General features: G+C 53.9%; 2 protein-coding genes across 7 annotated transcripts in view; one reads left to right on the forward strand and one right to left on the reverse strand.

The window, feature by feature from the left end:
* LOC122384548 (CD109 antigen-like) overlaps positions 1 to 3,948 on the forward strand; it is a 39,346-nt gene extending 35,398 nt beyond the window's left edge. For 4 of the 5 annotated variants that reach the window (XM_043372081.1, XM_043372079.1, XM_043372080.1 and 1 more), the window contains exons 23-28: positions 14 to 216; positions 603 to 752; positions 1,312 to 1,490; positions 1,891 to 2,056; positions 2,285 to 2,387; positions 2,660 to 3,948. In XM_043372081.1, the coding sequence (XP_043228016.1) occupies positions 14 to 216; positions 603 to 752; positions 1,312 to 1,490; positions 1,891 to 2,056; positions 2,285 to 2,387; positions 2,660 to 2,862 (1,004 nt within the window). In that variant the 3' untranslated portion in view covers positions 2,863 to 3,948. Of the gene's footprint in view, positions 1 to 13; positions 217 to 602; positions 753 to 1,311; positions 2,057 to 2,284; positions 2,388 to 2,659 lie in introns of all 5 variants that reach the window. The other variant, XR_006257059.1, reaches the window with a different exon arrangement.
* A 59-nt stretch (positions 3,949 to 4,007) lies between these two features.
* Positions 4,008 to 12,823, reverse strand: LOC122384550 (sodium/hydrogen exchanger 9B2-like). 2 transcript variants are annotated; one of them, XM_043372083.1, is made up of 14 exons: positions 12,775 to 12,822; positions 10,358 to 10,548; positions 10,012 to 10,113; positions 9,546 to 9,816; positions 8,573 to 8,737; positions 8,088 to 8,270; positions 7,461 to 7,636; positions 6,825 to 7,003; positions 6,401 to 6,493; positions 6,075 to 6,106; positions 5,892 to 5,995; positions 5,148 to 5,257; positions 4,875 to 4,952; positions 4,008 to 4,523 (listed from the first exon to the last, which is right to left on the reverse strand). In XM_043372083.1, the coding sequence occupies exons 2-14, from the start codon at positions 10,449 to 10,451 to the stop codon at positions 4,368 to 4,370; spliced, it is 1,743 nt and encodes a 580-aa protein (XP_043228018.1). In that variant the 5' UTR covers positions 10,452 to 10,548; positions 12,775 to 12,822; the 3' UTR covers positions 4,008 to 4,367. The 2 variants fall into 2 exon arrangements, with proteins under 2 accessions (XP_043228018.1, XP_043228019.1); XM_043372084.1 differs by lacking the exon at positions 6,075 to 6,106 and having other exon boundaries at positions 5,892 to 6,027; positions 12,775 to 12,823.
* Between the last annotated feature and the right edge of the window lie 742 nt (positions 12,824 to 13,565).

Here is a 13,565-nt window from a genome sequence, read left to right on the forward strand (position 1 = left end):
ACCCGCCCCTCAGACGACATGCGTTGGTGGGAGAAGCCTTTGGAGTCGCTGAAGAACACGTCCTTCTGGTACGGCCGGCCGCGCCCGCTGGACATTGAGATGACGTCCTACGCGCTGCTCACCTACCTGGAGCGGGGGGAGAGAGAGGAGGCGCTGCCCATCCTCCGCTGGCTCATGAGGCAGCGCAACGACATGGGAGGCTTCCAGAGCACACAGGTGGGGGTTTGGGAGGGGGATTCCTGTCACAGGATTTGTTTTAGATAACATTACTTATTTGATGCGAGACTCCTTGTGAGTTGTTAGTGTGGTGTCTCCCCACGTCTGCATTCTACGAGCATTTTGTCTTCCCCTGTGGAAACTGCAACATCTTGATAGAAAGTGATAGAAGATTGTGTATGATTAGAGACGACTGACTAATCATGATTGCGTATAAATGTCTTCCACAACAGCTAGTTAACGGAACATCAGTCGGACCTGGCAAACGTTCTGGTCTTTTGATATGAAGATATAAAGCGCAAATGCGTATTGGAGCAAATGACACCCTGTAGCCTGTATCCCCCGGTGTTGCCGCCTGTCCTCACGCCCCCCTGCCTCCCCGCCAGGACACGGTGGTGGGGATGACTGCGCTGGCAGAGGCGGCCGACGCTCTCCAGTCTGCCGACACCGACGTCTCGGTCCGGTTCATCTTCGGGCCGCGCGGCAAGAACATGCGCGTCACCCGATCCAACGCGCTCACCGTGCAGAAATACGAGGTACGGACCGTGGGGTGTGCAAGCGGCGGGAGAGCGCTTCGTATATCGTATGCCATTTAACATGACCTCCGTTATCTAATTGCCTAGTTCTGTTCTTGCCTTCAATACCGCCTGGCGTTTGACCACTTAATCTTCTATTTGGCTCGTTCTAACCTATCTGATGTCCATTTGACCTTTTCTATCTGAACCCACATGACCATATCTGATCTTTTCAGTAATAACCTATCTAACCTCCGATCTAGCCCATCTTTCCCCTTATCTGGCCCGCTCTGATCACACATCAGACCTCTATTCCGACCCGTCCGACCCTCCCGTGTCTCCAGTATGGCCCGACTCCTGACCGCGTCTCTGACCCCGTCTGACCTCGCCCTGCCCCCGCCTGACCGCAGCTCTGACCCCCGTCTGACCGCAGTTCTGACCCCGTCTGACCGCAGTTCTGATCCCATCTGACCCCGCCCTGCCCCTCTCTGACCCCGTCTGCAGCTGCCGGACCCCAGTCTGACCGCAGCTCTGACCCCGCTCTGGCCCCTCTCTGACCCCGCCCTGCCCCCGTCTGCAGCTGCCGGACCCGGAGGTGGACACGGTCGAGGTGAGTGCCACCGGCTCCGGCCTGGCCGTCGTCCAGGTCACACACCGCTACCACGTGAACGTCACCGGGCCCGACCCCAGCTTCTTCCTCAGCCCCCGGATGGACGGACTCAGCAACAAGCGGCACATCAAAGTCAGCGCCTGCACGGGGTCAGTGAGACGGCGGGGACAGCGGCTCTGGGGTTCGGGTGGCGTGTGAGTTACTTTTTGGGAAATTGAATGAATGTCTTGCGTCTGAGACTGTCTTCCTTGCGTGCTTTTAATGCTTAGATGTGAGAAGATAAGTCATTGAAGAGGACTTAGTTTGTGATAAACCCAATTGACATCATGGAATTAATAATCTGTCCCGTTAATCTCTCCGTGTTCGCCTCCCCAGCTGGGAGGGCGAGGGCGACTTGAGCAGTGGATTGAACTCCCCTCCATGTACAAGTCTGACGTTTCCGCTTCCCCTCAGGTGGGAGGGCGAGGGCGACTCGAGTAATATGGCCGTGATGGAGATCGGCTGCCGTCCCCGTGTAATCAGTCTGACGTTCCCCTCTACCCTCTGCAGGTGGGAGGGCGAGGGCGACTCGAGTAACATGGCCGTGATGGAGATCGAGCTGCCGTCCGGCTTCACCGTGGACGAACAGTCCATCCCCGGTCTGTACAAGTACCGCAGCGTCAAACGCGTCGAGACCGCCGACGGAGATACCAAGGTCGTCATATACTTCGACGAGGTCAGAGACGAGGTCACCTACTCAGACCTGGCGGGGTGCAGGGGGGGGGGGGCAGAGAGGTGGTTTGGTAAAGGAGGTTGTATGACCAGTGAGGGATGAAGGTTCGTGATGAATGAGCTATGTAAACTATAAACAGAAACACGGTTATGTTTCGTTGTATTAAGGAATGAGATCACTGAGGCTTTTCTGTAGACTTCCCAGTACAATGTGCGTCCATCCTTGTTTCAGATTTCCCAGTACGAGACGTGCCCCACGGTTCTCGGCTACTATACGGCCAAGGTGGCCCGCCAGAAGAGGTCGGCAGTCACCGTCTACGACTACTACGACCCCAGTAAGTGACGGATCTGCCGGACCGGACGCGCCCCAAGGTGGGGAAGTCCTGATCGGCATACCAGCATTTTGTGTTGGCTCTGATGATGAAGCATAAATATCGATTTAGCGCAACGCGACTTTTTCGTCATGCGAAATCACCTTGTTTGAGCGCTTTTATATTCGTCCAAGGTATGATTTCATGTTATACATTGGTCGCCACAGGGCTTCTGGTATTGTCCACGTCTGCGTCTCACCTACCCCGCCTAACTCACTCTGGTCTCCGCCCCACAGCCCGGATGGCGCGCCAGTTCTACCTGCCGATCCAGGCGACCCTCTGTGACATCTGCGAGGGCGACGACTGCGACCCGGTCCAGTGCGCCCAGGAGTCCGAGACGTCTGGTCAGCAGACCGGAGATCCGGACGCCGCCGGTACCATCTCCTTGCAGTGGCCGTCACTGCTCGTCGCAGCGCTAGTTTTGGCCGCCGGCCGGTAGGCGGCGCTGGCGATGGGTGGATAGAGGGCGCTGGCGTCGTGTGATTCGCTAGTTGGCCGCTATCACCCGCCCGCTGTGAAAGACACTTCTGTGGTAAAAGTCGAGAGGAATGAGGATAGTCTGGTGACTGAATGTGACAGACTGAGCTCAGTCCGCTGACTGAATGTGACAGTTCGAGATGTGACTGACAGTCGACCAAAGTCTGATGGTCGTTTGACCGAGGTTTGTTGGACAGCTAACGGGTTTGTGACGGTCGGTGGACAGAATCCACAGGTCCAGCTGTCCCGAGAGGACAGCCAAGACGGTGGCAGAGTGAATCCGCCCAGTTTGAGCTCTAACTGTATTAATCCGTCCAGATATGAGCTCCGACTGTATTAATCCGTCCAGATATGAGCGAGAACAGTGTTAATCCGTCCATTTATGAGTACGGGCCCTTGTGAATCCGTCCAGAGTTGCAGTGGCGCGCGGTTCCGCTGGAATTCCGCCCAGTGTGTGACGTTTACGAGTGACGTGGGTCTCACTGAGATGCCTTGTACACGGGGTAGACTGATGTTGGTCGTTCACCGCTTCTGAGAGAGAGAGAGAGAGATGGGCACGACGACCAAAGGGATTCATATATTTGCCGCTTGCACTGTTAACTAGTGGTGGTTGTCACCGATATGTCGCTAACATTCCAGAATGTCGCACTATGGTAGGGGTCCATGAAGTTCCCTGTTGCCTGAGTATAATTACCGGTCCTCGCGCCATCGCACCCTCACACAGTAACCGCCACTGGTATGTGCCGCCGCGGAGCTTGATGTCTAACTCGTTGCGTTGTTACGTTTGCGGTATCACAATCACCCTTCATTGTCTGCCGGCGGTGTCGGCTCTCGCTCACCTAACACCGTAGCGCTATTCACTGGGCTACATCGTCTGCACGTTGTACTATTGTTGGGGGTAGCGGGCGGGGGAGCCCGCCGGCCCGGGTGGACCGGGGAGCGCCAGGGGCGCCGGACGTTTTACTGCGCATTGTGAGTGTATGAGGGCTGTTTTTGGCCCGTATTTATAACAAATGTGACTGAATAATAAACTTGTGAAATACCCAAATACTGCGGGTTTGGTATTCCGCTGGTATTTCCCCATTTCTTCCACCTGAACACCCGCCAAAAACTCCCAGATATATTTAGAACGATCATATCGAACAACAAACAACAGTTATCGGCCGTAGGACCCGTGAGTTCCTTCTCCATCGACCAGTCGTCGATAAACCGTTATCCGACGCACGTGACCTCCAGCTCAGTGATCTGCCACAGCCAGAGACCTCCCGGCGGGGGGAGGGCACAGCGAGCGGGCGGCGCGCCAAAATACCACACATATTGCACAGAGAAGAGAGAGCGTGCGCGCGCGCCAACCCGCGCATGGCACGTGATATCGGTGATATAGCGGGGTAAGGGGAGCGCGTTGGACCCGTACAGACTACAGCTAGACTAGAGCAGCGGAGGGCGGGAGGAGGGGGAAGGGGTCCCTCAGGCCGCGTTGTCCCCGTTGGCCACTTTCTGCACCTCCTTGTCATCAGGCCCCACCTGGGAGGCCTTGGAGAGGAGGCGCGGAGCAGAGAGCATGATGGCCGCCGCGCCCAGCGGAGCCGTCACCAGGATCACCAGCACAGCAATAGCCACCACCTGGTGACACGCAGACACCAACGTGAGCTAGGGCAAAGTGATAAAATAATTACTGCTGAGAAAAGAACGCAGGCAATAACATTGGAACATAGGGACACGGACATTGATCAGTGGACACTACTTTGTGATCACGGTCTAGCCCCAGTAAAACAATCGAGAAGGGCGATAACTCATGTGCTCGGCGCTTGACTCCCAAGATATTTATATTTTCCGAAAGATATGGACTGCTCGGGCTGGATGTCGTGTGAAACACATCCAATTCTCAATGCATTGTTCAATGCCCATGTCCATCGCTGAGCACCACTCAGTAGTTGCGGCTCTCCCGGCTCCCCATCCCCGCCACAGACTGACCTGTTCGCCGAGGCTGATGTTCTCGGGCGTGGGGGCGTACTGGCGGGCAAAGTCGAGCGCCACCGGACCGATGGCGGCCTGCCGGGGAGGCAGGGTGAGTAAATGGGTGTAGAAATGCAGTGGCTAGGCGGATTTGGCGAGCGACGGCGGTGCAGGTAAACGTAATCAAACGACGTACAGAGGTCGACACATATACAGGTCACCAATTAAAATCGGACGACATTATTATAGCTAAATGGTAAGCGTGAACAGCCGGCGTCGCCGTGAACTGACCTGCACTGTGGCCTTAGGCAGCCAGGCCAGTGTGACAAAGAGTCGCTCCTTGACGGTCAGCCCGCCGCCGAGCACGACGAAAAACGTCACCGCCATCCGCACCGTCAGGCCTGGAGGGAAAGGCTCAACGTCAGTCAGTGCCATAGTCAGTCTTCGTCAGTGTCAGTTGGAACATCACTCAATACAGCACAGCCTTGACGGGATACTGATTACGGAGAGGCGGGAGTGACGGCTGATGGGACAGACAGACGGCGATCCATACAAACGCGTTCTTTTTTCACACTCTCCAGGACATTCAGTTTCTAAGGAGACAAATGGCTGAAGGACAAGCTTCAAACGCCCTCTCTGGCATTCCCTCCTCACCTCCCTCCTCCCCTCTCACCCATAAACAGCACGAGCAGCCCCAGTCCGACGGTGTCACCCCGGACCCCTCCCTCGTTCTCTCTCCCTCCCATCTCCTCTCTCCCTCCCTCTCACCCATAAACAGCACGAGCAGCCCCAGTCCGACGGTGTCGGCCCGGACCCCTCCCTCGTCCTCTCTCCTTCCATCTCTCCCTCCCTCTCACCTATGAACAGCACGAGCAGCCCCAGTCCGACGGTGTCGGCCCGGACCCCTCCCTCGTCCTCTCTCCTTCCATCTCTCCCTCCCTCTCACCTATGAACAGCACGAGCAGCCCCAGTCCGACGGTGTCGGCCCGGACCCCTCCCTCGTCCTCTCTCCTTCCATCTCTCCCTCCCTCTCACCTATGAACAGCACGAGCAGCCCCAGTCCGACGGTGTCTGCCCGGAGAGCGTTCACTTGGATCTCGGCGCCGATCAGACCGAACAGCAGCGGTTGGAAGACGAACCAGAGTACCGAGTAGGCATCGCTCACTGGATTCTGTGGAACACAACGGACATATAGTGAGAGTTAGAACGCTGACGAACCAGAGCACCGAGTAGGCGTCACTCACGGGGTTCTGGCGGGCACATCGGATACACAGAGGTTAGAGATGTGTTAGCTATCCACACATTGACGTGGGTTATATGAAACGCCGGAACAATCTGTTACAAATTGCAGAGAGCTATTAGAGTTGTTCGTTAGAGAATGTCCTGGTTATCTACGTCCTTCTGATAGTATTAGCGACACATACAAGGAAGATGTACAATGAATGCTCACGTTACTGATGTCTTGAGGTTGTCCACAAACCAGAACCACTCAGAACCTAACCGCCAAGCACCCCCGTAACGTGCCCTCCTATTAACTCACTCACCGTGTCTCCGGTCCACCCGCTCCTCCTCCAGCCGTGTCCGGCCACAAACGCCAGGGTGAGGGCGGCCAGCGCGCCCGCGCCGGCATATCCCACCTGAAACGGAGCGGAAACATCAGCAATCCTCGCCTGAAGACCATGCAATCCTCATATTATCTAGGTACACAGTCTACAGACACCATTCACTTGTAAATGGACACTAAAAATGCCCCCTAACAATAATATGGGTCATCTTCCAATATTCCATCCAGCCCACTCATGGTTTTGAATCTGCTAGTTGCTACCCACTTCTTCGCCGCACTCTAACCCTTCCCACTCCCATCCCCAGCCCTCCCCCGGTGACCCCAGCCGTCCCTCCCCACCCTCACCCAGTCACCCTGGCGGCCCCACCTTTTATCCCCTCCCCTGCCCTACCACCTCCGCTCACCTTCTGACTGCCAAACAGGGCCAGCAGGCCGGTGCAGGTGAGGAGCAGCAGTCGCAGCAGCGCCAGCCGACTGTTGGAGGCGCCCGGCAGGTACCAGAGCAGCACGCCGCCCACCACGCCGTACCCCAGACCCATCACCACCTCCAGCGGACCCGAGAGCAGCTTCTCCGTCAGGGCGCCTGCAGGAGAGAGGGGAGGTGAGAGGGAGGGAGAAAGGGGGGATAGAGAGCAGCTTCTCCGTCAGAGCGCCTACAGGAGAGAGGGAGAGGCGAGAGAGGGAGAGAGAGAGGGGGGACAGAAAGCAGCTTCTCCGTCAGAGCGCCTGGAGAGGGGAGACGGGGAGGTGAGCGGGAGGAAGAGAGAGAGAGGGGGGACAGAGCGAGCCTGGCAGGGGATGGCGGCTTGGACTGGCACAAAGTTACGACGGGCCAGATGTAACTACTAATTTCTCATATTGTTTGATATTACAAGGTCCATTATCATGTCAGTATATTTAAAAAGAATGGACTTTTATAATAAAAGAGAACTCAAAATCAACCACAATGCAATAAAGTAGTCTGCAAGTTCTGTGTGCATCTATTAAAGTAAATATGGACACGTGCGACCGGCGTTCATTGGTCGCCAGTAATGACTAACCCCGTGAGAAGTTGACTCCGAGCAGGACGCCGAAGCCGGAGATGGCCAGCACATCATCCACGCTGGCGGCGGCGATAACCAGCGTGGGCACGCCCTTCTCCACACCGTATCCCTGCTGCTGGAGGGAGAGCAGGCACGGGACGACCACCGCCGGAGACACGGCGGCCAGTACAAACCTGGGGGAACCGAGACACAGAGACAGGGTCAGACAGTGTCAGACAGGGCACCACACCGCGGGAGAGACAGCGGCCAGCACGAACCTGGGGGAACCCAGACAGGATCAGACAGGGCAGGCAGGGCACCACCACCGCGGGCGACATGGCGGCCAGCACGAACCTGGGGGATGCCAGACACACAGCAAAATGTTTGAACACAAATATAAGAGGCATTTTAACACAAATGTAAGATCATGCAACTCATTCCAATAAAATCCAAAGCAAACACATCAATGACATCATAAACTGAGGGCATCAATCACTCACCTGACTACCAGGCCAGCGAAAATAACCAGCCTCCTCACAGCTCAAACACCTCAACACCTCAGCTCAGCTTCACTAGCTGCCCCGCCACCTACCCGAGCATGAACGCCCAGTGGCAGACCTAACGGGCCGGGAGCCCGGAACCTACCCGAGCATGAATGCCCAGATCCAGGGGAAGCCGAGCAGCAGGTGGGCCGCCACGCCGACCGTCAGCGTCTCACACAGACAGGGTGTGAACGCCAGCCGGAGCACCACCAGACTGAGACGGCGCAGCGCGGCCGCGTCCAGACCCAGGCCGGCCCGCGTCAGAATCACCATCAGCGCCATGTTCCTGTGGAGGGGGGGGGGGGCAGAGGGGTCACTACAGGTCAGCAGGGGTCAGTAGAGGTTAGCATTATCAGCAGAGATCAACAGGTAAAAAAAAGTCGGACGAGGTCTGAGGCCAGGGGTACACCGGTAGGGATCTGGCGGAATCTGCACTTATTGCCGAATCAGATGGAATATGTGACCATTCACGCCATGTGTGTCATGCATAGTCTTGGCTAGGAGGTACCACTTTCCCCAGTTCCCTCACCTGAGGAGTGACGAGGGGCTCTCCGGAATAGAGGTATCTCTCACGCCACTCAATCTCACCTGAGCAGTGACGAGGTGCCCTCCGGGATGGAGGAGGCCACGGACCGCAGTCCCGGTACGTTGGCCAGACACAGTCCCATGATGAGCATCCCGAGCAGCGGCGGCAGGCGGACCAGGGCGGCCACCCAGCCGGCGGCCAGGCACAGCACCAGCAGGCAGAGAATGCTGCGGACACACAGAGATGCACAGGAATATTGCAGCCAGCCGGCGGCAAGAAACAGCACCAGGAGACACAGAATGCTGCGGACACACAGAGATACACAGGGATAGTACAGCCAGCCGGCGGCCAGACATAGAACCAGCAGGCAGAGAATGCTGCGGACACACAGAGATACACAGGGATATTACGGCCAGCCGGCGGTCAGGCACAGCACCAGTAGACACAGAATGCTGCGGACACACAGAGATACACAGGGATATTACAGCCAGCCGGCGGCCAGGCACAGCACCAGGAGGCAGAGAATGCTGCGGACACACAGAGATACACAGGGATATTACAGCCAGCCGGCGGCCACAGAATGCTGCGGACACACAGAGATACACAGGGATATTACAGCCAGCCGGCGGCCAGGCACAGCACCAGGAGGCACAGAATGCTGCGGACACACAGAGATACACATGGATATTACAGCCAGCCGGCGGCCACAGAATGCTGCGGACACACAGAGATACACAGGGATATTACAGCCAGCCGGCGGCCAGGCAGGGTAACAGGAAGCACAGAATATTGCAGACACAGAAAAAGAACAATCAACAAAGTGTCGAATCAACGACTGAATTACAATTTCTATGACAAGTCAATGTCCTAACGACTTTCTTGATTGACCATGACCAGCATTTGAAATGTTTTCACCAGTGAATTTGCACATTGCTCCCTAGTCCCTCCCATTTCCTGTCCCTCAGTCCCACCAGCCCCGTCCCCAACACAATGACACATCCCTCTGATCTCCCGTTCCCCTCCCTTCCGACTGACCCGAATATCTGTCCGCCGGGCAGGGCGTGCGGCCCGGTCAGAGCCACCGCCAGTCCCCAGACGGCTAGAGTGACGGCCGCCGCCGAGAGCAGGCCCTCCAGCCAGCCCCAGGGCGGGCACGTGCAGCCGTACAGGGCGCGCCGCCACGGCGCCCCGCCCGCCGGCGGCGCGTAGCTGGAGCGCAGCAGCGGCCGCGCGAACCGGTGACACGGCCCGGACGGCTCCGGGGACTGCAGCTCGAGCGGCTCGCCCAGAAACACGTCACCGTCCGCTGGGAAAGGCGGGGGAGGAAGTGGTTAAATATATAATAACAGCAGGCCCTTTATCTTAGCACACCTCCCGGTCCTCCAAGCATCAATGAATCAAGCTGTGGCATGCACCAACCGAACTCTAAAGCATTGCATGGATAAGAAATGCAAGGTCTGTCAGAAGGTCTCAGCGTCTCTGAACGGTTGCCAGTTCTTACCGACATCGTCGCTTATTGTGGGTGGTTTGCTGCCGCTGCCTCGGGTTGCCAGATCTGTGCCCGTCAGACTCTCCCGCCAGCTAGAGCGCGACTGCTTCTCCTCTGAAAGTGAAAAAGACGTGTGACTGATTTCTATGACCATGTTTTATGTTGCAGGAGCCAAGCTGAAAGGACATAGCTCGCTCTCAGTTGTAAAACGAGCACCGTCTTACTAGATCTCACTAGACGGCGTGGAGATTCACCTTCACGACAATTCATCTCACCTGAGACGTGAAGCGCTGGCCTATAGGACTCTCAATGCCTACCCGCTGCGGAGGTAAATCGCTCACTACAGTCTTAAGCTCACCTGAAGAGGTGGATCGCTCGGATGCCCGTCTCCGCTGCTCGGCCGGACTTGGGTCCACCGGCGGGAACACGTACGTCGCGGTGGGGTCGGCCATGGCACGCCCGCACCCGGGGCCGCTCTGAGTGGGCCGACCGGCGCGGCGGGGCGGCGCTCACTGTACGGGCGGCAGGGCTGGGAGCTCAGCCGGCTAACTGTGGACAGGGACGGAGTGACGCAGTGAGCTAGCGACCGAACCGGGGTCCGGCGGTACAGAGCGGTTAGCTACAGGACAATGTTTATTGTTTATGACTGGTGTACGAGAGTTGTGAATGGTGTAAGCGATCAAAGCCGATAGCTGAAAGACATGTAAACTATGTGACAATTCTTGGGTGGATGGCGCATAATACCGCATACTTTGTGGGCTGATCTCGAACAATCTGAAGAGCACGAGGCCGCAAGGGCCTCACCAATTTATCCTCGAACATACATAGTGTAATAAATAATAGTTATTTATTACACTATGCCCCAACCATACCTCTTTCACACTTTTCTGAGTGTTTCAACTACACTTTCCTTACAGACTATGAAAAGAAAACAAATGCTTCCGCCACTCCACTGCGAACTTTGAGCCGCGATTTCGGCTATCTGCGAGCAGTCGGTGCCGAGTGCCGACCGACAGCTCTGTGCCAACATGTGACGTCCACGCCGTTATGTGTTTATTTGGAGTTCCGTTCGGGGAACCAGAACACGACCCCGAGGTAGACCGACAGGATACACAGGAGAGAACAATGGGCAGAAGCAGACCCGAACCGGGAGTCGGTCGTCAGTTCATCCACGCAGCATCAATACCATTTACCAACACAATGAAGGCAGACAACATGGTCAACCAATTAAAGGGAATAGTTCACTTTCCTGAAATAAGTCTTTTTTGCAATGGATGTCGATTTGTTATGCTGAGCAGAAAATAATCTTTTTTATAAAAAGGATCATTTTCTATATTTCAATATAGAAAGTACTATTTCTTATCTTTAGTAGAGGCCATTTACTATTTGCAGCAGAAGGTATCGATGCATTGACCAATCAAGTTAAAGCTGCAAAGACATTACTAGACTCGCACGAAGTTGCAGACAAAACAGTGCATTTGATACAACCTATCTGTAAGCTGATTGGCTGAAAGTTTAGCCTCTGTGACAGGTGGCTGCATTCCTAGCATTCTTCTACAAGTGACAAATTCCCCCACAAGGCACTCTTTTCAGAACAAGAAATGGAATATCTCTGCCTAGAGTGATTGCCTGGGCATAACAGCTCCTAGTTTGTGCTAGTCTCAGCTTAGATTCCTTTACTGCTAAGTGCTATTCCAGCTCAAAACCCCATGTTAAAATTGATATATTTCTTTAATTGCCCTATGCATCATTACAGATGTAGCACTCCTCATCACAAGAGCCATATCAAAAAACTTTTTCATAATAATCTTAGGCATTGTTCACTGTTCAGCATACACATTTGTTGAGTCATGAGTGTGCCAGGCTGGTGCAGAGTTCACGCCTGGCTGGTGTTGTCAGTAAGCTGGTACAGATTTTCCATTTTCCATGCTACCTAGTCCTAGTCATTAGTACCTGGTGCAGCTAAGTTGCTCTGCTGTTATTAAGTTATGTCCACAACCTGATTCCTTCAAAGCTTGTTTGGATTAATTTTAAGTGTGGCAGTTTCTAAAAAAAAACTTTCAGGGAAGCATGAGACATCAATGAGTGGTTGGGGGCATAATATTATTGATTTATATATCTTTTTATTGATAGTGTTATTCTGGGAACTAATGTCAGTAACTTCACTTAACACAGCTTTTGCTGCAGCATGATGCAGATCCTTATTACTTTTTGGCAATATAGTAGGTACCTACCTCATAAATTTATCAAATAAATATTTCAAAACATGGTGTATTCGGATGAAAAATGACATTGACAAATGACAAGTAATCCAATTATCTTTTTTAACAGCATGTAGAGTGTATTGAGAGGATGGCATTTCTCAACATAAAATCACATCATTATTACAAACATCCATAAAATTATTAAAGGTCAAAGCAGTAACATTACGCAGGTAGCAATCTTTGTCAATGAAATGTCAAACAGATAGCCAGATGGGTAATTCATGTCAAATCAATAATTCAAAACAAAATCTTTTATAACTGAAAAGTGATGTGCAATGATTGCCAGGAAAAGCCATATGAATCCTAACATGTCAAAAAAGGCCAAAGCACAGTACAGTAAGAACCGGTCATAGACCAATACATTATTAGAGAGAGTAAGTTAGAGAGTTAATGTGACATATGGATATAAATCGAAAGAAAAACTTATGCGTAAGAAGATGTGACATGATTCAACGCAACGTAATAACAAACTAGCGATATAAGAGAGAAAAAAGATATTAAATCGTCCTACCTTACTGCGCCATTTCTGTCGAAGCTCAAATGATTCAAGGATTTGTTTATTTCGGAGTAATGGCAAGCAATCATAAAACACTGCAAAATCTTTTTAACCATTATATATCGTTATATTTTTGTGTGCTCGGTGGCACAAACTGGGCGTACTTTTTGGTACATTGAGATGACGATCTGTGCTTTATTTCATAGTATTTAAAGAGCATCTGACCCTCCCCACAAACTGTCCCGCGCTTTTCCACCCATCACCACGCTGGACCGGGCTAATAAAAGTACCTAAGGCTAGTAATAAAATGCTGTCTTCTCATTCGCTCTCATACGCACTCGCACCTGACAGCCTGACCCACTGGCCGCTTCCGGCTCCGGCCACTCACAAATGAAACCAGTGCCACCAGATATAATGCCAACTGCCACCCATACTAATAGGTACTACCTACGGTACCTACCGATACCTACCTATCTAGTACCTATCCCCCATCCCCCGTGCACCACCACCGTCACCACCACCACCTACTTCCCAAGCTCCGTAATCGGCGCAACAGAGCTCCTGGCTAATGGCTTTATCGTGCAGCAGCCAATTAGCGACTAGCGGCAGCGACTAACGTTGCCCAGTTCGTGGTGTCGGGTGTCAATTTGTTAGCGCTGCGGCTGGGTGCCACGAGCTGATCCGTCTCGGATTGCGCCGCCGTCTCGTTGGCGACAAAAATGTGCGCTAATCCTCGACAGCTTAGCTACAATTGACATCGGCCGCCTCCCAAGACCGAGCCCCCCTCCTACTCCCCCCTCCCCTCC

The sequence above is a fragment of the Amphibalanus amphitrite genome, unplaced genomic scaffold (assembly GCF_019059575.1).
Source record: "Amphibalanus amphitrite isolate SeventyFive unplaced genomic scaffold, NRLGWU_Aamphi_draft 000193F_arrow, whole genome shotgun sequence".
NCBI classification, from domain to species: Eukaryota; Metazoa; Arthropoda; class Thecostraca; order Balanomorpha; family Balanidae; genus Amphibalanus; species Amphibalanus amphitrite.